We start from the raw sequence: 27503 nt of genomic DNA on the forward strand, positions 1-27503 counted from the left end.
TGGCGGCAAGCTACCATGCAAGGAGCTGGCCCGCTCATTGGGTGCAACTTTGGGGTTCAGTGTCTTGCCCAAGGACACCTCGACACGTGGAGCCAGGGATCGAACCACCGACCGGTGCCGGCCCTACCTCCTGAGCCACAGACGCCCCGAGTTAGACAGTGATTGGCTGTCTGGGGGGGAGTGTCTTAGCTCATTCTGCTTCCATGTGCACAGCTGTGTGACACAGCTGTGACAGCTGAGGACAAATACCAGTGACCACCATTGTGTGCCATTATAACATAACATAGAAACATTGAATTTCCCCGGTCTTTCGTAAGACATGCTAGAAGCTGTTTACAAAACGTGAAACTAAACTTGTCTCTGAGGTCAGACACATCAAGTGTGACCTGCATCGGTCACCATAACAGGAGCAGTACCAACAGGTGTCACGCTCTTGTGACAATGTGCGCCAAAGGAGAACCTGATCCCAGTGAATACCCAGAAATGACTGTAGCCTATGCAGTGTAGCAGTTAGGGGTTAAGTGCTTATGTGTGTGTGTGTGTGTGTGTGTGTGTGTGTGTGTGTGTGTGTGTGTGTGACTTTGACATTCAAACCTCTCCCAAGCATGAATCTCACGTTTTGGCAGAACATAGTATGACACCATGGTGCTGTACATAGAAGTAGTGTACTGTACTACAGTATTTGAATGACTGCAGCCTACGCAGTGTACTGTACTAAGATCACATACATATGAATATATAGTGTATAGTGGTGACTGTAAACAAATCACAGGTACTGTATATACAACAATTACAGGAGACTACACTTCACTGTCTGTGTCTGGAATCCTGAACTTGTCCTTGTTATGTAAGACCTAACACACACCCCCCCCCCTCCTCGGTGAGGGTGGTGTGAATGCAGCACTAATTGTGGAAGGTTGTCGAGGCAATGCGTCATTCCAGCCCCATCTGCAGTTTGGCTTTCTCAACCCCTCATCGTGAACTTTCCTCCACTGATTCTGTTGCCACACACCTTCTCTTTGTCTTTGCCAGGGTTCCCCTCTGCATTCGTTCTGCCTAAAGGTTTATGATCCCTATAAGGATCCAGCTTTTTCTAGTTATTGAAATTTTTGGCATTTAGCAGACTCCTTTATCCAAAGCGACTTGCAACAAATACATTAAATGTTAACTAAGTTACTAACTAATTAAATTGACTAAGTATGTGAATCATCTATCCATCAGTCATAGCAGGAAAATATTCCTGGGCTCTGGGCACAGGGTCAGCCATCTTCGGCGCCCCTGGAGCAGTTAGGGGGTTAAGTGCCTATAGTGCCGTGTGGGTGTGTGTGTGTGTGTGTGTGTGTGTGTGTGCGTGTGCATTTATGTGCGCACGCATGTGTGTTTGTGTACACGTGTGTCTATTTACATACTGTAGTTCAGTTTAATGGGAAGGGTCATCGACCACTGAATGCCCAAGGATGTTGGCTGTATTTGTTATGTAATTTTGTTTGTCCAGCGAGTGTGTCTGGTTTCACATTTCCTAGAAGGCAGTCCAGCCGTGTGAGGGTCTTGTCATCTGGCAATATATTTGTGGTGATTTCCATGAACAAGGAGATCAGAGTTGACATCTGTTCAAGGTGAGTTCAAGTTGGTGTATATTTCTATCAGACATCCTGATCAACATGAATGAAAGTCAGGTTTGATTTAGATGAAATCCATCTTGAGCTTTTTGCCCTCAAAATCTTGACTCAATATATATCAAAGAATTTATTGAATGGTTCTGTCTAAGCTAGCATATTAATGTTGCTGTTAGAGCTCTCATCCCTTTAGTATTAATACATAATTTCATTGAAATGATCATACCCTTTCAATCTCATGATTATACCCATCTGGATATGAAGAAAAAAAAAATCGGACACTTCAGTATGTAGACCTAGACTAAAAACAAATGTTTCTTTAATGGAGGCCTAAACCGTGAAACACATGCCGGTAAGAACTCCCGCCAATAACTGCCATGCAATGTCGGATGGGTCTAATAAAACACTGCTGTTCAAACATCAAGGGTGTGTTTCATGGTTAAGGCCTCCATTGAAGAAACATAATTTCATACCATTCCACATTCCATTCCATGCATTACAATGAGCAGGTCTTCCGATTTCTACCATCACCCGCCTCTCCTACCAGACACATGCGGTACACATGCAAACACACAAACAATAAACAGGCATAGAGACTAGAACAGTGTTCTTTCTCTATGGCCACATGCATGGCTGCTGGTTGCCACGCATGCTTCCAACATCTAGCGAATAGAACACATTCCCCCATTCAACGAGAGAGATTAATAAGCTTAATTTGCTGACAAGGAATAAATGTAACTTTATCGTGACAAAGTGACACTTCGCTCAAAGTGAATCACATCGCTGTCAACACTGGCATCATTCTTTGAGTTTGGTGCATGTAGTGTATTGTGTGTGTCAATTGTTTCATGTTCTTTGTGCAGTAGATAGGGGGAAGAGATTCACTGCTATTGGGTGGCCCAAAGCTACATCTGGTTGGACATTTTGATCCATGGCTACAAGCACAAATAGGTTACATTACCTGAAGGTAGTACTTCAACAAGTATTCAAGTATTATTGATAAACATGACTGTGTTGACCACAAGACCTCGCTGCCTAGACACTTTGAGGTTTGTACGTCCATGACATGATGTTTGCTTTAGGAGACAACGATGCCTGGAAACAGGTAGGTAGGGTCTGTGTAAATATTATTGTCTCTTCCAGACATCTGGGGCCCTTATGAGCTGCTTTGTAATATTTTGTTGTGTTTTCAAACATCAAGGCTGACACGAACTGTCTAATTTGTAAGTAATGTATGTTAGTATGAGGACATAGGCAACTAGCAGGCTTTCCACAGTCATGTCTCTCGGGACAATCTGTGGAATTAGACCAACTTTATTTCTAATGAAATAAGCTGTGAAGAGTGAAAAGTGAACTGTCCAGTAAGTGATTGCTGTTGAGATAAGAGCTGCAGGTTTTGTTTAAAAAACATATTGTCCACAACTAAAAAAATCAACATTGAACTCACATATTAAAGCCATACTATTTATTTCAAGCAAAACATGAAAATATAGGCAACATTTTAAAGTTGAGTACCATTGGAAACCAAACATTATATACAATCTAATTCAGAAATTATATACAATCAATAAATACAATATAAAGGACAACATTCTCTACAAATCTGTTCCTTCCAAGTCAGGCCCATCAATCACCTGGAAAGTTCCAGTCATTTCATCTTTACTTAAGAGGCAAATTTCATCAACCTTTTCTAAAAGAAGACCTGCTTAGCTGTCCAACTAGAGCTAGATGAACTCCTAACATGGTGACCTACTGTAGTGTAGAAACAAACAGCCTATAAAGTGACCTGTGCTATTCAGCAATACAACATACAACCGTTAACTGACTTGGATTTCCCAGGAATAGAGCTATAGTTTTAACACAAAAATAGAGCTATAGTTTTAACACAACATATATTTTTATATTAACAGTTAAAGGTTCAGAATGTAGATTTGTGTTTCAAAATAGTGCTCAATGGCCATGATAAATAAGGTGTCAGGTATGACACTGACCTTTATGTGCCTACGGTATTTCACATTTGGTTTGTTTACAAGGATATTCACATGTTTGGCACTTTTAGAAAATGTAGCATGTACATTTTAAAATGTTCAGTGTGGCCAGCGGTCGCAGCTACATGCAAAACTACATGCTGGACCATTAACATAAATCCCTTTCATGCAAATACTGTAACAGGTGCTTTAAAGGTTTGTATTTCAAATATTTATGCTAATTGAAATATGTATACAGTTTATAGTTAAAAGAAATGGTATTAATGTTTAAAAAAAAAGTCAAAGACCGAAATATGCGGAAAAACGAACAAGGAAAAGGCACTTTAAATACTTTAGCATAAAATATTCCGATCAGACTGAGATATCTGTGGTAAATGAAAAATATACCAATGAGAGTTTGATTTCTCTAACTGGAATGTTCAATTCTATTGATCTCTTACAGTACATATTCACAGCAGAGCTCAGTTTTTGTAAAAGTAACTTTTGCTCTGTGTGAAATCACAGATACTAATACAGGTTGCATAGACTTTGGCTGAAATCTTTACCTGAGATTTGTGAACATACAGTACAAAACTCAAACTTTCATGCAGATCTTTACTCAAACCGATGAGGCATTTCTATATCAAAGTGTAACAGACAAAGGACACCCGGGCATGCTGCCATCAACTAATTAATTTCTAAGGTGGGATCAATATGTTCTCAGTCACGTTCTGGAGATGAAGATTATGATGATGATGATGATGATGATGATGATAATGATGTTGTTGGCATTGTCGTGTCGATGGCAGCTTCATTCATGGGTTGTTTAAAAAAGCTTCCGTGCATTTTGAGCCTGTGCAATCTGCGAAGAGATAAAAGCACAAACACAACATTGGTAAGTAAAGCATCAGGTGAGGAGTAATCAGCCATGTCATTTTGTTGATGTCATTTCCCTTCATGCAGACAGTATTCTAACTGAAACAAAACAAACGGTCCAGTCCCTCACCTTTCCAGCTTCCTGCTGTTTTGATCTTCTTTTGACTTGGCAAAAGTTACAGCATCTCCTCCCTGGATAAGAGGGGCAAACTCTGCGTCTGTTGGTCTGAAGATGATCCTGTTGGAGGAGCACAAAGAAAGACATGAAGGTCATGTCACACACAGAAACACACTCAACTGAACCCAACGAGTATCAGCTCGGCTCAGAGGAAAACACTACTAGATTGTCGTACTCACTTGGACTGAGTCTCGCCAGCTTTGACACGGATCCGGCGGATGGTGAACTTGTTGTCGGAGAGGAAAGAGAAGTAGGAGTCGCTCTCCCACTGCATCTTGATCATGAGCAGCTCACCTATGTCCACGTCAGAGGTCAACAGGAAGGACATGGTGCTGTTGGTCATCATGTTGGGCCTGTGGGTTCACATACACAGGCATTATTACAGGGACAATCTGGGATTGTTACATACATTTGGACTTGAATGGAATGATATATAGCCATTGGTTCTTGAAGAATATAACATATAGTAAATGCCTCATGAGCTTAGTTCAACTTTCTTCACAACCCCAAATATAAGCCTGTTTTACGCCCTTGTTTAAAAACATGAGTAAATATTGTATCATTTTTATCTCATGGATGGTCAGTCCTTGCAGCCAAAGCTCCATCTATGAATTTGACAGTGGTTACATTTCTCCAGCCCTCAGCTGTTAACCAAGCTAGGGAGGGAGACTGCTTTGTATCCCTGAAGTGATGTTGTGACACTCACAAGTGCTAGCGCACCCTGTTAAGAGGCTACATAAAGTGACATTAAAGAACCTTGACCTGTGATGTGGGTCTTCAGTGAAGGTGCTTACAGTGTCATAGTGATGTCCTCCTTCTCCCCATGGGTCCCATAGAGGGACACTACGACAGGCTGCTGAACCAGGCTGAGGTTCTGCTGGTTGCGGAGGTGGAACTTGATCTGGTAGTGGAACACTGGAGATGGAAAGTATTGCCTTTAGACCTCCACTTTAAACGTCTTACATTATACTGTACACGATCATAAATTCAGTTTATTTCAAACCATCTTTACAGCAATGACGATACTCCATGCTGCAAAACATTTTACGAAAACCCCAAATATAATACTATCGTACAGAATTCCGACAAGCATTCTCATTTACATCCATCTTGTTTAGGTAGAATACAGTGGTTATAGTTAGGTCAGCTGTGTAGAAACATGTCATATATACCGTACCTTTGAAGGGCATCTTCTCTCCGGTCTTCAGGTACATCTTGGTACTTCTGGCTGTACGGATCTTGTTGACACCGTAGCCCATGTTGTTACAGCGGTTCTTGCGGCAGCTCAGGCAGAGGCCTTTGTTGAAGGCGTCCTTGGAACTGCAGCGGTAGGCCATGCTCTGGTGGTTGACCAGCGAATCAATGAACAGGTGGACCGAGCGCTCATGGGCACACTTCACGATCTGATCCATGTCTGCGGAACACAGGGGAGGAATACGTGTGAGTGCTGACGCAGAACCATTATGTGACAGCAGCTGGTGTCCAAATCACAATGAGAAATTACAGACCAATGTAAAACATGGATTTTTTTCTCTATGTACAATACTCTGGTCATCTACTGTGTTTAAGTTTATGAGTAGGAGAAATAGCCATGAGCTACATACTGTAGATTCCGTAGGTGGCCATCATTTTCATAGTGTTGTGAAAGGTGCAGCCTGGCTGTTCAACGCCTCCATTGGGGTAGATGTCTACATGGCCCACGGGTCTCTGGATCCCGATGCTGAGGTCAGGGCTTCCCCTGGTGTTGGTGTGCAGGACGTCCACGAAGTTGGCATCATCTGGGGACAGGCGGCTGAGGGTGGCAGCGTTCTCAAAGCGTGGGCCAGCTGGGTCCAGGCCTGGGGGAGAGAGGACAGGCAGAGGAACTAGGAGTTAGAGAGAATTGTTTAACACTTTACTTACAGTACACTGGGGGTGAAAACACAATACTGATTATTACTTTGTTATTCTATTAATGTGCAGAAACACTCAGAAGGTTGCTATGTTCTGTACATAATACAGTGCATTGATACTGTAAGACGAGTTGCACCTGTTATCCTGTTGATTTTGTTGTTGGTAAGGTTCCCAGCGATGCCAGCCACATGGGCACCCAGACTGTACCCCAGCACATGAAGTTTTGTCAGGTCATAATTCTGTCCCACCTTTTAAATGATAATAAAAAAAACATTGTTAAACATGCATTACTGTTCTTAATGTATCCTTATCTACACAAGGAAGGGCTCTTTGGGCTATTCGTGCCACTACTAATTAAAAGACAAACACCCACTTTCAAATACTGTATCAATATACGTAGATATTTCTGATCTGATACTATACATCTAAAATCTCACCTCCAACCAGTTGACCAGCTTTGCCAGATCTCGGCCCGCCAGCTTGGTGTTCTCGGCCGAGTTAGGGTAGTAATGCTGTGCCCGAACCAGCCAGTCCACCACTATTACATTGGCATTGGGCACTCGCTCAAATAGGGCAGCCACAAGCTTATGGATCCAGCTCTCAAAGAGCCCTGCCACCTAGGACACAAAGAAAAGACTGAAATGTGTGTGTGTGTGTGTGTGTGTGTGTGTGTGTGTGTGTGTGTGTGTGTGTGTGTGTGAGTGTGTGTGTGTGTGTGTGTGTGTGTGTGTGTGTGTGTGTGTGTGTGTGTGTGTGCGTGTGTGTGTGTGTGCGCAATACACATAATGTCTTATTGCTGGTTTGAATGAACTTTATGTAGGCGTACTTACAGACCAGCCATGGATGATGACGAAGGTTCGTGTTGATGTGTTAAATCCACATTTTGAGATTGTGCTCTGATCCCCAGCCACAAGATAGCACAGGTCCTCCTCTGGCTCCTCCGCACTGCGTACGGAGAACTTGGTTTCAATGTCACTGTAGTCCACAATCCAGTCAGAGGTGTTATCTATGAGTGAGAAGACGCATTATGGTATCGAGGACGAAATGTTCCAAAACACTCGAAAATACTGCCTCTCAGATAGATGATAAAATGTAATCCTTTCTCAGACCACATTTTTCCCCCGTAATATCTTGCAGTAGGTTACTGTTGTTCAAAATGTTGCATTTGACTAGGCTTATTCAAATGTGTTCTTAACCCTCTGTATAATACTAGAACAAATGTTGTTTAGTCATATCTGTACAATGAGCCGTTAAAACACGTTTAGAACCTCAGCAGCCAATGCAAATAATTCACACAATTCCCGGGGTTAACCAACGGTCAATAAATACCAAAATCTAACATTGTCATAAACAGTGGTCCTATTTTTTTTAAGACATATCCATCAATAACATGTGCATTCAGAAATTATAATGCACCTGGTATAACAGCATATTCATTTCCAAACTTACTAAGAGAAGTTCCTTCAGTAGTGGAAGTCAGAGGTTCACATGACTTGATGATAGCAATCCCAATTATGAACACCCAAGTTATTTCTTTTCCCTGCATAGTACAATTGATTAAATTGATTTAAAGATGTTTCCAAATTATAAAGGAAATGGTTTGTCACGATTATCCGACGGAATAATACCGTTAGAAAAAAAAAACTATTTTCCAAAGTACATAAAATATAGTCGAGTTGCTGTTTGATAAATTCACTTTGACATGCCAAGAAATAATTTTTTTCTTTTATAGAGAAGCGGGCTCCCTTACGTGTGAATTGTAGCCGTTTTCTATTGGTCTAAAGGCATGGGCAAGGCGGGAACAACCTTCCCAAACCAGGACAATGTCAACCAATCACGAGGGGTTCTTTATTCCGGCGTTGTTCATTGTTTCATTGGGCTCAATGAAGAAAAAAAAACAGTTTAGACTGTTATAACCACATTGCAACCCCCTAATTCTGGTAACCTTTAATAGGCCTAATGAGTAATTAGCTGATGCTGTAAAGTTACTTCAGGCCTACAATATTTCAAAAGTTCTAAAAAATTACCCGATCCACTATCCATTTGGGTAACTCTATAACGATATTTATTATTATGCCGGGTTTTTGTTGTTGTTTGTTTTGTTAATCTATTTACAGATTAGGACCATCTGATGTCCTGCCAATGCTTGTTCTTGGCACGGACTCACAATTCAACCCGTGCGTATTTTTGCTGGCATCCGGATCCTTTATTTTTCCATGTGTCACAGGTTGAGAGGGTTGTCATTGCGGTCGTGCCCCGTTACGTTCTGAATAACAGTGCCATAATGTACAGGGATAGACACAACTAAGCCCCACTATCAAATAAGCTTGGCTTCAAGAAATAAGTCCTGATTGGTCAAAGCCCTAGAATGTCCTTTCATCATCCGTTGCAATTTCTGACTAAAATAACCCTTTTGAAACTGGCAAGTTTGTATCACTGAATATTTCCCCATAGAAACATTGCATTGTCTAAAGCTTAATCAATGCCAGGCAGAATTGTGCAGACCCACTGGACACATATTTCTGACAGCATTCCATAAATGCAATTTGATTGACTGCATCAGGAAAAATCTCATGAGATCTGGCAGATTGCGATTGGGATATTCAGTTTCAATAATGTAGGATTTCTTCTTCTTTTTTTGGGCCCATTGAACATTACTTCATCTTTTTCTTTCTGTTTTCCTACTCAAGGTGACCTGGAAAACATTCTTCACCCTTCAGAGTCAACCAATGAAGCAAAACCCCACTCCCCTAGTTAACCACAGGAAAAACAGACAGGTCTGGAAAAAATAGTACAGTACAATCTGTTAAACATCCAAGCAGGTTTGTCCTGTTTTGAGCAGACTTTGACTGAATGTCTTATTGGTCTTGGTACTTATGTACGGTACCTATATGTACCCTATGCGCCTTCTGTCCAATTCCAAACCTTGGTTTTCTAATTTTATGACCTTTAGCTTTTGTGTCCAAATTGAACAACCATGCCATTGAAAATACATGCCCGTATCGATGAGTCACCTCTATCAGTAGATCAGAGTATACCAACGTTTAACGACATACACATTTGAAATCATGATATTTTGCTTTCTATACTTCAATGGATGAAAGCAGATGTTCTAGCTAATTTACAGGCAGGAAGTGCATGATCATTTAGTCATGGTAATTTCACAGCTCCATTCTCTTCTCCACGTTCTCTCTTTTCCAGCACAGGGTAAGGAAACAGCTGGGACAGGGTATACTGTATGTGTGTGTGTGGCTGTGTGTGAGTGAAGATAGCCAAGCAGCTGGCAAGATATTGCTCTGTGTCAGCTGTTATGGGAAGCTTAGCTTTGGCAAAGATGGTGCTTTTTTATGTCCATTATATCTGTATGACTTACTTATGTCATCACAGTAGGATTCCACCTGCAGCCTGTATTTCTAAGAAGTTTCATTTTACATTTACATTTTTGGTATTTAGCAGACGCCTTTATCCAAAGCGAATTACAACAAATACATTTTGTCTAAGTAAGTGAATCATCTATCTGTCAGTCATCACAAGAAAAAGTAATCTATGCTCAGGCCAGAGGCCATTGGCGGTCAAAATGCTAGAAGAAGGAAGAATTATTAATATTATTATTATTTATTTTTTGTCCAAAAGTATGAGCTTGCCCCTGATCATACTTTTCATGATCAGGAAGTGGAAGTGATCCTGCTTCGAAATGAGTCCCCGACGGCTATTACATGCCGGGGATCCCTTTGATCCTTTGATCCAAATGAGGTGATTGGGTTACCATCATACTGTATGAAGAGTTAAGACCATATAGGTGAAGGGTTCTCATTTAACAGCGCTTTCTTCATGGCATATGAAATAAATCAGATGAAGAAAGGTCACTTTCCAGCCAGCAGGGTGCTGTCCAGCCAGCAAGTCTCAGCAAGTCTGGCGTCCATTATGCCCTAGTCATGCTTTTTCTATAATCTATATACAGTAAGTGTTTTGAGACTACTGGAGTTTATGTTTAGACACGGTCATACAGTATATGTAGTGTTAGCGTATTGTATTGTATTGTATCATGTACTGCATTACATGATTGTATGGCTCATCATACAGTATGATGGAATTATTTTTAGGTTTATGAATACTTGCATGTTTTACTGATGAATCTTTAGCTGACCAGCTGATGTTTAGGGCAAGAATGGCCTAGGACAACAGAGCCTGATTAAGTGTTATGTTATGTACAGGATGTCTCTGTTATATCTGTATATTATGTCTTAATTGGTTGATAACATACACAGCATATCATCGGCAGAAAAACACATGCACAAACAAAGACATAGTCATTGTATTACTTCACTGATTGTATGGTAGGCCTATACTGTGTGCTTCCTTTTAGAGGTTGGACAATTACTCTGTCTGTTCTGATGCTGGATTTCATTCCCAAGTTTGAACTTGACTGTATAGTAACCCTATTTATTGATCTTAACTAATGTGGCACGTCATTCCTGCACGTGAGATTCAACAGTACCATTAAGTTAGCATGGGACTTCTAAGAATCGTTCTTGGTCTGATTACAAAGCCAAACAGAGCAGACAATCCCCTGCAGCCTTACAGGATCCTCCCACGGTGTTGTGTGTGTGTGATACACCAGCAAGCAACAGGCAGATGCTCCAGATCTGGTGTCAGACTGATCCGCAATTTATGATAATATTATTCATTCAACGTCTTCCTCTTGATATCTGCTGTTTTTTCCTCAAACACGGGAACAGCAGTTGGTATGATATGGATAGTTGAAACAAGTAGAAAAAGCAAATATCATGTTGTGTTTAAGAACCCAGCCCAGGTTTGTATGGGGATATGGGGCCCACAGTGTATCCAAACTGGAGAGGAACCCGGGGAGCAGGCACTGGCTTTATACTACAGCACCCCCTGCTGCTGCTGCTGAGAATCATAACAGAGGGCTTGACCGTGGGGAGAGGCTGTGGGCTTGGGTGGTGAGCCCTCTAGTGGACAGGTGCACTCCCTGCAACATTCATATCGATTTAATCCTATTGATTCGTTATGGTTTCATGAATTTCTTCATGCAATATTTGTTACCATTTATCATTACACTCAAGTAACACATGCTAAAGTTAACTTATATTGCATTATATTGTATTTGTTAGAGTGACGGGCGCCCTCCACCTCCACCTAGGCAGTGCCAGTACCTCTCTCGCTTTCCTGTCTGTGTCTGTCTGTCTGTTTGTGTTGTGTATGGGCATGGCCAGGCTCCTGGGGGGTATTCCATCAACATTGCTAAAGGATAAGTCTCACTTATCAAAATAAACCCAGATTTTCTTTTACAAGTCTCACAAAATTTTCCTTTAGCAACATTGATGGAATACCCTCCTCCTTTCCAGTCCTTCCCATCCACTCATCGCCAGAATGTTTGTTGTACTTCCATGTCAGTTTTATGGCATTTCATGATGTACTGTAGTAGTAGTAATGACCAGTCAGATGACTCTGTTATGGTAAATGGCAACCCACAAACCTCTTATAATCTAATAATTCTGCACCAACCTGTTATTTTGTGGTACACCAACAAGTGAATGTTTTTAACATACATATTTTTAACCATCAGTTACAGTAACATAAATATTTCAGGCAAATATGAAGTTGCGACTTTCCAAAGCTTTAACCATAGAGTAGGGCTAATAATAAAGGAAATATTGGGTGGTATAGGTACTTGAAATCAACTTCATCAATCATAAAATGCTTCTGGACTAAGTGTATTAGCAATGAAATGACAAGAGAGGTGAACTAGTGTATTGAAATAATAAGAGACATAAGGTTATCTAGGAAATATGAAACTGTAGGATACTCTGTCCTGAACGGATAAAATCGAGTGTTCAGGGCAGCAGCCAAAACTGAAATGAGAAATTTCTCCTCTCAGACGACAGCCCCCGTGGCTGAGAAGGCAGCCCCCCAGGGAGAGAAGGCAGCCCCCCTGGAGGTTAAGGCAGCCCCCCTGGAGGTTAAGGCAGCCCCCCCGGGAGAGAAGGCAGCCCCCCATGGAGAGAAGGCAGCCCCCCAGGGAGAGAAGGCAGCCCCCCTGGAGGTTAAGGCAGCCCCCCAGGGAGAGAAGGCAGCCCCCCTGGAGGTTAAGGCAGCCCCCCAGGGAGAGAAGGCAGCCCCCCTGGAGGTTAAGGCAGCCCCCCAGGGAGAGAAGGCAGCCCCCCAGGGAGTGAAGGCAGCCCCCCAGGGAGAGAAGGCAGCCCCCCTGGAGGTTAAGGCAGCCCCCCAGGGAGTGAAGGCAGCCCCCCTGGAGGTTAAGGCAGCCCCCCAGGGAGAGAAGGCAGCCCCCCAGGGAGTGAAGGCAGCCCCCCTGGAGGTTAAGGCAGCCCCCCAGGGAGTGAAGGCAGCCCCCCTGGAGGTTAAGGCAGCCCCCCAGGGAGTGAAGGCAGCCCCCCTGGAGGTTAAGGCAGCCCCCCAGGGAGAGAAGGCAGCCCCCCAGGGAGAGAAGGCAGCCCCCCAGGGAGTGAAGGCAGCCCCCCTGGAGGTTAAGGCAGCCCCCCAGGGAGAGAAGGCAGCCCCGCTGGAGGACAAAGCTGCTCCCAAGTCTCGTATGGCCCGGATGCAGAAGCATCTGGAGGAGCAGTGGGCAGCTGAGAAGGAGGAATGGAGGACCAAGGACAGAGCTGGAGGCCGAGAAGGCCAGGAGCACTCGGGCGAAGGTGGAGTTGGAGAGAGTGAGGGAGGAGGTGGAGGTGGGCTGACGGAGAGAGAGCGGCCTCCACCGAAATCTCTACAAAATGGAGCAGGAGAGGAGGAGCCTCCTCCGCAACAACTCTGACCTGGAGAAGGAGAGGCGTCAAGCTGCCCAGAAAGAGACGGAGGGGAGCCTAACTCAGGTCAGGGTGACTCTCCAGGGGAGCGTCAATGCCAACAGGGAGGCAGACGACAAGATCACGGCCCTGCAGAGTGAGGCCCTGGTGGACAAGGTGGCAGCTCAGGAGGCTCTGGTCCTCACCAGAGCTGCCCTGCTGGACCTGGAGAAGAGCAGGGTCGAGGCCTGCGTCAAGTTCCAGGAGGACCGAGACCAGTGGGGGAAGGACAGAGCCTCCCTCACGACCGCCTACCTGCAGGCCCTAGCAGGCCAAGCCCAGATGGGGAGGGAGCTCACCCTGGCCATGGCGAGCCTGCTTGAGGTCACCACGACTAAAAAAACAGAGACAGCTAAGAGAAATGGTCTCATTGGCTGTCTCTTTAGGCAAGCTCTCACAGACAGGGGGCTGGCCAAGCAGGAGGTGGCTCAGTGGTAGAAGGAGAGAGCCTTCCTTATAAACTCCCATCTGCAGGCCCTTGCAGGCCAAGCCCAGAGTAAGGCCAGCCTGCTGCAGGTGGAGCAGCGGAGCGCTGAGGCTAAGGAGAGGAGCAGGGCGGAGGAGAGACCTGGTCACCCATCACCATCAGCAGTAGCTCTCCAACCAAGCTGCAGCAGCTGGAGTTCCAGCGGAAGGAGTGGGTGGTCGGGCTGAAATGGCAGATAGAGGTACTGAGGAAGCAGTCTGACATAAAAGAGAAGCTGTCTAAAGTGTACTTTAATCATTACACTTTGAAAAAAAGTGTTTGACTGACAGACACTGAGATACACACACACACACACACACACACACACACACACACACACATACACACACAGATACACACAGATACACACACACACATACACACACACATTAACATCTGGACGTTCTGTACACACACACACACACCACAGTCTTTCCCAAACACACATCACACCCCCTCACCCCCAATACCCCCATCTGCACACACACACACACACACACACACACACACACACACACACACACACACACACACACACACACTTGCCAGCACTGCTTTAATAATGAATAAATAAATAATCCTAATAATAATAATGTGAGACTTCTTTACAAATGTTGCTAATTGTTATTGTACCTCTGCAACAGTATCAGCTGACAGAGAGATCATCTCAGACTAAGTGTAGACATCAAGGTCTACAGAGAGCCAACAATCTGGCCGATCAGGCTGAGGTTTTAGCTAGATCAGGTGTGCCACATCTCACCACTAGAGGGCGTGCTTTACATTTATCACCAGTGAGATGTCTAAGAAATGAGTCAACCCCTAGATTGCCCTTTAGAGAGAACTCTTCCTGTCCACACCAATGACCAAAACGGCAACATCAACATTGAGTCCCTCAGTCTCGATCCCTCAGCCTCTAACTGCTGAGCTGTTTATGTCCATGACTGACAGGCAGCCATGACTGAAAGGAAACCTGATTTACCTCTGGGGAGATGTGGAGATGGACAGTATGATGTCACCAGTGAGTGAGTACGCCTGCTTCACTCACTCCCAAGCTACAACCTGGTCTCCAAATAGAACTTATTATACTGCTGAAGGGTTGGCCACAACAGAGAAATACTGTGTTACCATTATGGACAGTAATGCATGGTTGTATACTCTTATTCTATAAGAGTCCACTGAAGACATTTAGAATTAATCCAAAGTGCAAAAAAGGTTGAAGCCCAGTTTACTGTGTCTATCGTCTAGGGAATTACACAATAAATACTTTAAGTATCTATTCACATTACATCCAAGAGCCATACACATACATACTGTATGTATAGGGAGGCTGGTGGGGGTAGATGGAATAACAGAATGAAGAATGGTATCAAACACGTGAATTACTCAGAATCAGAATCAGATCAGAATCAGAATCGCTTTTATTTATTTATGGGTTTTTCAGTTTTACAACACAAACACACAGGTACATCACAAACATATCAACAGAAAACAAAACAACCAAACAAACAAAAAAGTAAACAAATAATAAAAATATTGATAAAAGAAAAACAATTACAACAACAACAAGAATCGCTTTTATTACATCCAATGTACGAGTACAGAAGAGTAAAATTCTTAGGTTGAATGAATGAATGAATGAATGAATGAATGAATGAATGAATGGACTTTAGGTTCATGTTCTTCGACATTGGCATTACAGTAGAGTACAAAATCAACAATAATAATAACACTCATTCCATTCCTTACATTACAAAGAGCCCGTCCTCTGATTTATACCTCCACCAGCCTCGGCTGTTGTACGTGCATACAGATATAGGGCTCGGGAAGCAGTCTGTGTTAACAAGACTCAAGTGGAAAGAAGGAGAAGATGTAACACCAAGTAGCCAACATGTCATCACTTATCTTCTCCAACCCTTTGTAGCCCCACAGCCTTTAACAAGAGCTCCACCCCTCCAGCTTAAGGGAGGCAGGACTGTGTTCCATCAAACCAGCAGAGCAGGGTTTCTTAGATATCTTGAGTCCTCTGATCCCTAGGCTGATAGGATAGCAGGGCGGCCAACTACAACCCATACAGGGTTCAGATCAGCCTCCAACCACTATGTTCTCTAAACTCTCAGTGCGGTGGTGTCCGCTTAAAGGAATAGTTCTCTTTTTACAGCTTAGATGGCTCCTTACACTGAAAGTAGTCCGTGGCTAGGTAATGTTAATGTTAATTCATTGTAATCCATGGTTCAGAGCTGTTTAAACAGCCACTACACAAGAAATCAATAGGAGTGAATGAGAGCAGAAGACAAAAGTTAACTGAAATGGGTAATGGTTGTGTAAACAACTCTGAACCATGGATTACAGTTTCTCCTGGCCCATATACTTCTCTTCTCTTTTACACCATCTGATTATAAGGTATAAAAAAGGTGTAAACTATCACATGAGTGACATGAGATAAAACTGAAAGGCAATAACCCCAAGGCAGGCAGGAGAAGTAAACTGATTGATATGTGGGTTGTTTTTGCATTTGAAATGAGTGCTGACTACAATATTATTATCGAGCTTAAAGTTGACTAATATCAATGACCAAGAATGATGTGTTTGTGATATCAAAAAGAAGTGTATATGATGGAAAATTGTAATGACAGATATTCTGCATAGTATCAAATACACAGATACATTCTGTCCTACCGTTCCCTAAGCCATTATGATTCAAACTTGGCAGCACATGTATAATAATACATGACTGCATTGCTAAGATGATTCAACAGCTTTTAGGGGAGTTTTTACCATAAAAGGAGAAGAGGAGTTGAGCTTTGTTTCCTGTGGGAGGATTCTCTCTCTCTCCCTCTCTCTCTCTCTCTCTCTCTCTCTCCCTCCCTCCCTCCAGCAGAAGGGTCCACCCATCTCTCCAATCACGTTCTATTCTGTAAAGCAATGTGGTAAATATCATGCCCCATAACTAACCTTGCCACTCATACAGTAGGCAAATTGTCTAAATAAACTGTAAATCACTATCTAGATAAACTAGAATCACTGTCTATCACCAGTATTATCTCAAATACTTTATGTTTACTGAGGACACAAAGTGACCAAATATGGTAAAGCTACAGAAATGTCACCAATTTTATTACTCCAGAGCTGTAAACCTTGTGAGCTGCAATACTGTTTACTATTATTCTAAATGTCTGCTGATCCTTCCATTTAAGGACATCTGTTTTAAACAGAGCGGGTGAGTAAGTACTCTAGTAGTACTCTAACCTTTGGACTGTTTACTACTTGGAGGGAAGGACACACATTTATTGATCTATTTCTCCATTCACTACAGTGACAATCTCTGATTCGTCTATTCAACCACAACCCCAGTTCTGAAGAGGTTCACAGTGTATCGACTCAGTACAAATCAATGTTAAAGTTTAATAACATTCTAACATCGTCAATGATTGTAATGAACCTTATGAATCAAACGTATCCTCTGTGAACCAGAGGATGAATGCTAGGTGGATCTGTCTCTGGCCAGTGGTCTGGCATGTGTATGGAGGTGTGTATGGTGTTTGTATAGGTGTGTGTGTGTGTGTGTGTGTGTGTGTGTATATGGAGGTCTGTATGGTGTTTTATAGGTGTGTGTGTGTGTGTGTGTGTGTGTGTATGGTGTCTGTGTGTGTGTGTGTGTGTGTGTGTGTGTGTGTGTGTGTGCGTGTGTGTATGGTGTCTGTGTATGGCGTGTGAGAGCCTCTGAGAGCCTCCTGGCATACACAGCCTCAGATGTGGTTGGGAGGGAATTTACCTAAAAATCTGCATCAGCTGTGCACAGACAGAGTGTGTGTGTGTGTGTGTGTGTGTGTGTGTGTGTGTGTGTGTGTGTGTGTGTGTGTGTGCGTGTGTGCGTGTGTGTGTGTGTGGCATTAGTATTGCATTATCAGCATTATACATAAGCACCATATTCTTTTAAGTTTATCCCTGTGCTATTATAATATTATCATTGTTCTTTGATTTCGTAGCGGTCTTTATTTTTAGCCTGAACAGCTGTAACAGTATCTGCTGAGCTGAAAACAGACAAACAGACCGACTGTGAACCTGTGGTACTCACTTGACATGCTCTCTGTTCATTGGCTGTAATCCCATTAGGTTCACCTTGTAATCCCAGGTTACCCTATTTTACCTTTATCTTGGACCAGGTCCAGATTCATTTCTTAATGGGACTGACCTGGATAAATAAGGGTTAAATGAATGATATGAAAATATAACTGCTCTCCCTTAAAAAAACACCAAGAAGAACAAGACAAGAAAATATAGTCTAAATGTTCACTTGTAATTGTGCCAAACCAATAGTAATTAAAAAGCTCTTTAATTAAGATAATTCCAAAGCAGGGTTGCGTTTATTCAGAGCCTGGGTGTAAATCTTGAGGATAATGCAGTCTGCAATTTCCACCCATTTCCCTCAGCTGGATCCTTCCATTATCGCTCCTCTTTGACTGTAGAACGAATCTCTTCACTAACCAGAACTGTGGTATTACCATCAATTTGAGCATTCCTCAGTAAGGGGGGGACAGGCTTGAATGAAACGCACACAGATACTCAGCCCCATGAGGAATACTGAGACAGGCATGTTCCAGCTATGTAGTTGTCTACAGGTGTGTGCCGTATTGTATCTTGGTCACAGTAGTGACATGTTTTAAATGCTCCATTAAGACCTTTCTCTTTCTCACTACCACTTTTTTCTTATAAAAAAGGAAAGAGGACAGCCAACCAAATAAGGAGACACGGTGGATATACGCCAAGCCATTCCTTAGAAAGCCTTTGAGTGAGGTTTGGTTTAGAGAGGGGGGGGGGGCACAGTAAGCTATGGGGGTGAGTATGGTGGGTTAGGGAGGAAGGGGTAGTGGTGGAAATGGTCTGTCACTGGGGACTGAATATGGGGTTGTCTCCAAACCTTCCACTCAGGTTTAAATCACTTATAGCGGTCCAGAGTTTCAGTCGGCATCCTCAGCTCCCCCTCTCCCTCTCTCTCTCTCTCTCTCTCTCTCTTCTTGCTCTCACTCTCTCTCCATTTCTTCTGCTCACTTCTGTCGGACCTGGGACTCACTAGAAGGACGCAGTAGTCGCCTGCCTGCCTGCCTACTAGATCTCTCTATCCCCAACTTTCTTTCTTTCTCAAACCCGGTTGAGCCACTGAACCCCAACTGCCACCATGGAGGCCATCAAGAAGAAGATGCAGATGCTGAAGTTGGACAAGGAGAACGCCATCGACCGGGCGGAGCAGGCAGAGTCTGATAAGAAAGCAGCTGAAGATAAGTGTAAGCAGGTGAGCAGCATGGCCGGATGTGGTTCAAGAAGGATGTCATTTAATGGATGTCATTTAATAAGCTGCAGAGACAGATGACTGGTAATCGTGATGTACGTATAGTGAAAGATACACCACCACTAGTGCGTCCTCGAGTATGACACTTAGCCCTAAATTACTCCAGGGAGACTATAATCTCTAATTGTAAATCGCTTTGGATAAAAGCGTCTGCTAAATGGTAAAAAATGTCAAATGTAAATATATGTATTAAATCAAATATTTTGTGGTGGTTAGTCACCTCATGTACAGATAATGCTGTTGCTCGTGTTGTATGTCCCTTGAGAATCGAATGTAACCTGTAAAATAATGTATTGCTTTTAACTGCAATGTAACAACTTTAACGTTAATGGAGTAGTACCACAGTGTTACAGCACAGGTACACAGCAACTTGATTTAACTTGTGACCATTGAATCAATAAGAGTTACTTGAGAAAGGTTTGACCGTCCAACAGTTCAGCTTCCTTAGACGCAACACTGCATACTGTACTGTAGCCAGCAACCATGATTGCTATAATCAAAATGGTCCAGGAAGGCAAGGTTAAATACAACTGGAATGTATCTCTCTAATGTAGGGAGCTAAGCAACATATGCATGTGAAATATCCCACAGTAAAGACCAGAGCACCAACCAATGTACTACAGTAACCAAACATTAAGACACAGAACAGCTGATGGACTGTTTGGGGAGTGGTCCTCCCGTCTACTGATGGAGAGAAGGAGGAGACCCAGGGGGAGAGAGAGAGAGAGGGGGGGGAGAGAGAAAGAGAGAGAGAGAGAATAGCAGAGTGACGACTGCCTGGCAGTTATTCCCACAGTGCACCAGGAGGATTAGACCAGGGAGGACTGGGAGAACCAGGAATAAAAACTAAACTATGCCAGCTGCTGCTCTGCTCCTCACTTTGGTGTGAGTTACAGGACTCTGGGGTACCTCCTCGGTACTCACCACCAGCACCATCGCCACTCACAGGATGAGGATTCTGGTTCTGGAACATACCGAGGCAGAAACTCCTGTTAATCACTCACTGTGTGACGACGTGATTCAATGCCTATATTTAGTACATGCTTCAGAGCTAACACTCTTTATGGGGTTCACATAAAGATGATTGACTACTTTAGGATATTACATTGGCCTAAATCACTTCTCATACTGTGATACATACATACTAAACAATATTTTAAAAGATCAACTGATTCTGAAATAAGCATTAAGGGATACGAACAAACCGCGTTATTACTCACTGGGACTGTAAGTCGGGAGGTATGACTGGAATTCCAATTAGCAGGGAGGTTGGGGTGATGACAAGCGGGGATCTACATCAAAACAAACGGATGAAATCCTCTCATATGACTAAGAACCTCATTGCGCAGAGATAGTACAGAAGTGGCAGTTGTCACTTAGTCACCACACGTTAGTCTGCCTGGGAGAGGATTATGTGGATCTCTTTAGTTTGTTTGGATGGCTTGGGTCAAATAAGTGACACTTGCCGTGGTATTCTGGGCCCAGAGACAGAGAATCAACATTAGGGCAGACGGGTCTGTCGACGGCATTATACAGTAAATCCTTCTGTCTACGTTTAAGCTCACTGTAAATCCTACACTAAAACAGGGCCAGGTAGAGTTGAATCCAACATAAACAAGTCTTATCATCTCTAGGAGACCTACAAATCTTAACAATACGTACTTCACTGCAAAATCAACATTGTGAATTTCAATCATGTGTTTCCAATAATTGTGTGTGTGTGTGTGTGTGTGTCTTGGTTTGTCCTCTTCCTAGTTGGAGGATGAGCTGCTCGGCATGCAGAAGAAGCTGAAGGGGACGGAGGATGAGCTGGACAAGTACATTGAGTCGCTGAAGGACGCTCAGGAGAAACTGGAACTGTCGGAGAAGAAAGCCACAGACGTAAGTACAGGGGTAGTGGTGGTCTAGTGTAGGGTAGTGGTGGTCTAGTGGATAGTGAGTTGGACTTGTGATCGGAAGGTTGTGAGTTCAAATCCCGCCTGAAACCACAGTGTGCCCTTGAGTAAGGCACTCAGTTACTCCAGGGGGAATGTCCCTGTAATTCGTAATTGTAAATCGCTTTGGATTAAAAGCGTCTGCTAAATGGCAAAATTAAAATTATTAAAATTACAGACGAGAGCACTTACGGGTCATTGTGGGTAACCCTCAAAGAACTCCACATTTCAAAGACAGTTCCTGTATAATTCAATCAATTAAAGCCTTCGTCTTATTCTATTTTCATTCTATTGTGCCTGTGTATACAACATTCCAGATATGAATAGATTGAGAACCTTGTTTGTGTTTTGGCAAGTTAGTTCATAATACTGCTGAGGATACCTTTGGTGAACAAGCTACAACTTGGCCTGGTTCTGTTCTCCAAACCACAGAAGAATATCACATTCTGGCCAACATTCCTAGCTCGATGAGTGATTAGGTCAAATAAGGACAAAGATAGTTTTCAAACAATAGTTTTCAACACATTTCCACCCAGACATTATTAAATCAACAGAAAATACCCAATCAATGCAGTCATGAGGCTAATATACAGTCATTTCTAACCAAATGCCCATATATGGGTAAAGCCCACAGACATCCCTTTTCCAGTTGTTTTTTTTCCAGGTAGGTAGCCTCGTTGAACTGTATTATAAGGGTTGTTAATTTTGGCAATGTGCTAACTGGAGATTTGTGCACATAACTCTGTTATAGTTAACTCAGGTCTAATCTCCCATGGACATCCATGCATGATTTATGTGAAAGTCAGAGTTAAAGCTCCATGTTATTGAGCAAGTTGTAAAACTGCAGTTAAGAGTATAGCTCTCCAGAGACTTATATCTTTAAACAGTTTCTATAGATATGATGACTGCATCCCTTATCATCAAATCCATCCCTCTCCAGGTCATTGCTGGGTTAGGGTTAGGGTTAGGGTTAGTATTGTATTGTTGAGCCATCCGTGTCTCTCAGGTTTCTAACAGAGATGTTTCTCAAGCAGCCGAGCGGCAGAGCGGAGGAGCAAGGAGAAGGAGAATGAGCTCTGCTAGCTGTGCGGCCATTGAGGAATCTCAGGAATGTAGCTAAAGCAAACAGGGAACCCCACACTCTTGTGTCTAATGAAATCAATGCGTCTGGGCTTGACCGCAAGGCATGTCACACAGACACTTCTCTCTGTAGAACTGTAACTGTAACAGCCTCTGTATTCACACTGTACAATGACCAGGGGACCAAGCGCCTACAGTATACCTACCTACAGGCAATTTGATCTTAGCTTGATTCATGTACCAGGCAACAGAATGGGCATCGGATCAGACTCACAGTCTTTTGGGGGGGACAGAATCCACCATAATAAACATTTAAGACACATAATAATTGATAAAGACTGTGTGTTTTAGTCTTTGGTTTGACAACAGAGTACTGCCCGGGGCTGTGAGTACATTTAATATATGATCTTGATTCAACTGGCAGAATCAAATTCCATGAATGAAAGCTCTGTTGTGGCAGCTCCAGCTGCAGACATAGAATTAAGCAGATGAGGCTCTTCCTGTATTCATTTTCTGAAGTATTTCTATGTTTTAGTCACAGAAGTAATTGGCTACTGCAGTATTTCTCATTGTACTAGTAGTGTAAATCCTGGGAGAGGAGTCGAGATAAGGTCTTCACATCATAGGTCATACACTGATGCATTTCCGATTTGCATCACTACATGAATAAACATGATATATCAGCATTCACATTTTATTTAAATTCATTAACCAAGCTGTCCAGTGTTGTTAATCATCTACTGCTTCTGCCCTGCCCATACAAATAACTTGCATTCCATCCTTGTAGCATCATCCACATTATCCATGTTTTAATAGAGAGACATTATTCATATAGACTTACTGTGGTTGACCCAGTTCACAGAATGCTGTTGTCTCTACTCTCTGGCAGAGAAGGGTGGGGGAAAAGGGAGAACCAAAGGAATGTGTTGCCGCCCAATGGCTGCAGGTCATTTCAGAAAACTAAATCAATGAACATTCCAAACATGAGAGTCAAGTACTTATGCTAGATCATTTTGTAATACATAGCCTACAACATGTAGTATTGCAGTAGACGCAAACATAATTTACCTGTGAAATAGTCACTTCTAGATCTACCCTCTCACTTGTATGACTCACACACACACACACACACACACACACACACACACACACACACGCGCGCGCACACACACACACACACCCCCACACCCCCACACACACATACAGATACACACACACACACACACACACACACACAGACACACACACACACACACACACACACACACACACACACACACACACACACACACACTAATCAATACATTATGTGAAAGTGTAAAAAAAAATGCAGACCAAGCCTCCACCTTGCACTTTCCATATAAGTCCTGAAGTTAGACGATTATCCTCTCTTATGCCTCTTATGGAAGAAAAAAATAAAACACTTCTTTGAGGCAGGAAACCACCTCCCCTGTAACTGTGATGTCATCTGAGACCGGCTTCTGCACAGGATTGGAGGATTTAGTCATAACTTTCCTGAAAACTTCAGCCCTTCCCTTCCTACTTACTTCTACTTCCTTGATCATTCAGACGCTTCTCCTAACTTATGGAATAATTTGTGATCATTGGAAACCACTCGCTTCTCGTTATATACATGTGTTTCGGTTAAGTCGATTGTAAATCGGAGACATTTGATGGTTATAGTATTATTGATTTAGTAAAAAAAAAAAAGACTTTTCAACGATCTTTGGACGGTAGTGAAAAGTTGCTAAGTTCGACATGGACGCGGTGAAAAGGAAGATCCAGGCGCTCCAAGGACAAGCTGACGACGCAGAGGAGCATGCCCTACTGTTACAAAGGGAGGTGGACAACGAACGGGAACTGCGCGAAAAAGTGAGAATGTTGAATGTTGGCCACAATGTGTCGTTATACTTACCTAGGCTGTTGTTCTTTGTTCATTAGATCTTTGTCGCAAAGATAGACGTCTATATTCGCAAAGAGCTGTAAAATAACAAAAAAAGGGCAGAGCCGAATTTGACGCGTAAATGCGCATAATGATTTTGGGGAGAGAAGTTCCAACTTCCATTAATTTTGTATCCGAAGAGTGCCGGAAACGCCCTCTACCTGAATGCTGTTGTCCATTTTCTGCCTACAGGTTCATACTAATGGGTGCAAAATGCTAATTAGTAAATGATGATATTTCTACAGTCACGTTGTATGTGATGTGATGTAACCACTATTGAAATATCCCCATTTGATATTCTCCCTCCTGAGTGAACGGGGAGAGGCAGCAGAGGTGGTGTCCCCCCCCTCATACAGGAAGAGAGTACAGACATAGGGTTATCTCCAATGCTGTGTGTCACAGGAAGCAGACTGATAAGCAGCGGTTTGTTACCCCTCACACACAGACTGGGTGACTAACGTAGGCTACATTGCTTAGGATGTTGTAGTAGCTTACTAACATGAGCAATGTATCAATGTTCAACTTTCCCATTCTTGAGTCATTACACCCTTTACTTCCGGATTAGCTCAGTTGGGGGTTCTATGTTTGACCTCTTTCATTTGTTGGAGAATAAAATGGCATAGGCCATAGCACACAGTGAAGTATGACTTTGAACACACTACTGCCCAGATGTACAACGATGATCCCTTGTCTGGAGGCACTCATGCCCGGTCTGAGCGATGACCTTTGACCTAACCCTTGACCTTTTCCTGTGCCCAGGCGGAGGGAGATGTGGCGTCCCTGAACCGCAGGATCCAGCTGGTGGAGGAGGAGTTGGACCGGGCACAGGAGAGACTGGCCACTGCCCTGCAGAAGCTGGAGGAGGCTGAGAAGGCGGCGGACGAGAGCGTGAGAGGCATGAAGGTGACCGAGAACAGAGCGATGAAAGACGAGGAGAAGATGGAGATCCAGGAGATGCAGCTGAAGGAAGCCAAACACATTGCAGAGGAGGCCGACCGCAAATATGAAGAGGTGGGCCCACAGAACCTCTCTCTGAAATCCATTATCAACTTTCAAAATGACAGAGTAATGCTCCACCACTGGTTTAATTGTTTAAGAGATCACCTCTCACCCATGGTTTGTTCTGTTACAGGTTGCCCGTAAGCTGGTGGTCTTGGAGGGCGAGCTTGAAAGAGCGGAGGAGAGAGCAGAGATATCAGAGCTGTAAGTACATACTTGCTACACTATCAAATCAAATTAAATGTTATTTGTCACTTATATCTGCATATAGTTGCAATAGACAAAGTGAAATGTTTTGGGATCTTTCTCCATGCTCAACAGCAACAGCAGCAACAACAATTCAATAATAAAAAAGTGACAAAAATGACAATAGTACTACCGGTATTAGTGACAATAGTACCACTATAGGCTATCCTGAAAATGTATTTTCATACAGGACAGGACCAAATTCTAGTATTATGTGTGAAATAGCTTGAGGCATTGTTGATTACTCCATTTAACCCACAAGATGGAGCTGACCGGTGAAAGTTACATGAGTGCCTATCTCGTCCCTCTTATGTGTCCTACAGGAAATGTGGTGATATGGAGGAGGAACTGAAGAACGTTACCAACACTCTGAAATCTCTGGAGGCCCAGTCTGACAAGGCTAGTTTCTCTGTTTGTTAATGTCCTCATAACAGTTCTCTAGATCAACACCTTATGCTCTGAAATGTACAGGATTGTTCTCTATTGAATAATAATATTATTGACTGTATTTCTGCAGTACTCTTCGGCAGAAGACAAATATGAGGAGGAAATCAAGATGCTCACTGACAAACTGAAAGAGGTGAGTAGAACAGATTGGCTGAATTTAAAGGGTACACGCTTCAGCGTGCAATAATACTATGTGCAATATGACAACCCTCGTGCACATAAGGTTCAGAGATAGGAAATGTTAGGATATTTATAGCATAGCATAGAGTACAGCACAGTGTTTTATTTGTATAGTATAGTATAGTGGATAGTGTATATAGCCTTTATTTATGTAAACCAGCTCTTTTCCCTTCTTGTTTTTAGTATTTTTTTTCCTAGCACCAGGGGAGCCCCCCCCTCCCAAATTTCGTTGTATGGTACCTGTACTATATTAATGACAATAAAGACCATTCATTCATTCATTCATAATACATTAGCCTACAGAAGCTTTGTCTGTGGTAGTTCTGTATTCCATTCACAGGCTAAATCACTCTAAATCATTCCTTAGGCTGAGACCCGTGCTGAGTTTGCAGAGAGGACCGTGGCTAAACTGGAAAAAACCATAGATGACTTGGAAGGTACACACATAGCATTTTATGACTGTCAATGTCTTCTGCCTTTGTCTGAGAGGGTGTATTATGTTTTCAGTTTCATTTGTAAATGGCACTTTTTGTACTAATCTACACTCTTTTTCTCTGCCCAGTGCTGTCATTCTTAGGTCTATCAGTTGTTAATCTTCCTCTCTCTTTCTTTCTCCCTCTTCCCCCTTATGATCTCTGTGCTGTCCTCTCTGTTCCTCTTCACGTGCTGCCTCTGTCCTGCTGACCTTTGACCTCTAGATGAACTGTATGCTCAGAAGCTGAAATACAAGGCTATCAGCGAGGAGCTGGACCATGCTCTCAATGATATGAACACATTGTAGATTCACTCTTCTCCTTCTCTGTCCATCTGAAATGGAACACTTTTGTCTCTTCTCTTCTCTTCTACTTTCCTCTCTTTTCCACATTCTTTTGCTTTCTTCTGAATCTCTTTCTGTAAAATCAAGGTTTCAATAAAAAAATCCTCCTGTTCTATATGGCTCCTCTCATTAAATGGTCTCTTTCCATTATTGTAACCTTTCCTGCTTTTCCTTCTTCCTTTGTGAACATTGTTAGTATCTAACTTTTGCATTTTAATTCAATATTTTAAATCATACAGGTAGCCTATGCATGTCATATTTTCTCTGTTTTGAAAATTACTACTTTTATTACAGAACACGTAGCCACTGCAAAAGAGGAAAACTTGGGGTTGCAGCAAGCCCTGGACCAAACACTTCAAGAGCTGAATAGTTTGTGAAAAGTCAAGGGTAACAAGAAACAGAAAAAGAATCAACATTCCATGAGCAGCTTGTTTGTAATGTCCAGTTTAATGCCTTAATTGTTGTGAAATTAGATTTTATACTTGCTATGGTTGGAGCTAAACCCATAAACCAAAACCCTACCCAGTAATAAATGCAGTTAAGTGTGCTGCAGTTCAATTGTGTGATGTTGATTTGTTCAGGAGCTCTAGTGCAAGAGTTATTAAAAGAACATTTGAAACTGTCATTGTTGTTGGCTATCATGTGGTGTGTTTGTGTGTGCATGCGCAGCAGAGAGATATTC

General features: G+C 42.8%; 2 protein-coding genes across 4 annotated transcripts; one reads left to right on the top strand and one right to left on the bottom strand.

Moving 5' to 3' along the window:
- Nucleotides 1–3060: 3060 nt before the first annotated feature.
- LOC308171558 (lipoprotein lipase) lies at nt 3061–8212 on the bottom strand. The gene is made up of 10 exons (XM_080546427.1): nt 7980–8212; nt 7361–7536; nt 6968–7147; nt 6667–6778; nt 6242–6475; nt 5815–6051; nt 5432–5552; nt 4817–4990; nt 4590–4697; nt 3061–4445 (listed from the first exon to the last, which is right to left on the bottom strand). The coding sequence occupies exons 1-10, from the start codon at nt 8074–8076 to the stop codon at nt 4328–4330; spliced, it is 1557 nt and encodes a 518-aa protein (XP_080402553.1). The 5' UTR covers nt 8077–8212; the 3' UTR covers nt 3061–4327.
- A 10793-nt stretch (nt 8213–19005) lies between these two features.
- tpm4b (tropomyosin 4b) lies at nt 19006–27446 on the top strand (the record flags this gene model as incomplete). 3 transcript variants are annotated; one of them, XM_080546199.1, is made up of 8 exons in its annotated part: nt 19006–19119; nt 20932–21057; nt 24892–25143; nt 25265–25335; nt 25701–25776; nt 25895–25957; nt 26372–26441; nt 27116–27446. In XM_080546199.1, the coding sequence occupies 8 exons, from the start codon at nt 19006–19008 to the stop codon at nt 27196–27198; spliced, it is 855 nt and encodes a 284-aa protein (XP_080402325.1). The 3 variants fall into 3 exon arrangements, with proteins under 3 accessions (XP_080402325.1, XP_080402326.1, XP_080402327.1); XM_080546200.1 differs by lacking the exon at nt 27116–27446 and adding an exon at nt 26703–26785; XM_080546201.1 differs by lacking the exons at nt 19006–19119; nt 20932–21057 and adding an exon at nt 23691–24062.
- Between the last annotated feature and the right edge of the window lie 57 nt (nt 27447–27503).

The sequence above is a fragment of the Nansenia antarctica genome (genome assembly GCF_963989245.1).
Source record: "Nansenia antarctica genome assembly, chromosome: 16".
In the NCBI taxonomy this organism is placed as follows: domain Eukaryota; kingdom Metazoa; phylum Chordata; class Actinopteri; order Argentiniformes; family Microstomatidae; genus Nansenia; species Nansenia antarctica.

Coding starts and splice junctions, on each gene's coding strand:
- LOC308171558 (XM_080546427.1), bottom strand. CDS start 8,076: ATGCAGGGAAAAGAAATAACTTGGGTGTTCATAATTGGGATTGCTATC. Junction 7,537..7,979: donor TACTGAAGGAACTTCTCTTA/GTAAGTTTGGAA, acceptor TCTCACTCATAG/ATAACACCTCTGACTGGATT. Junction 4,446..4,589: donor AACAGCAGGAAGCTGGAAAG/GTGAGGGACTGG, acceptor ATCTCTTCGCAG/ATTGCACAGGCTCAAAATGC.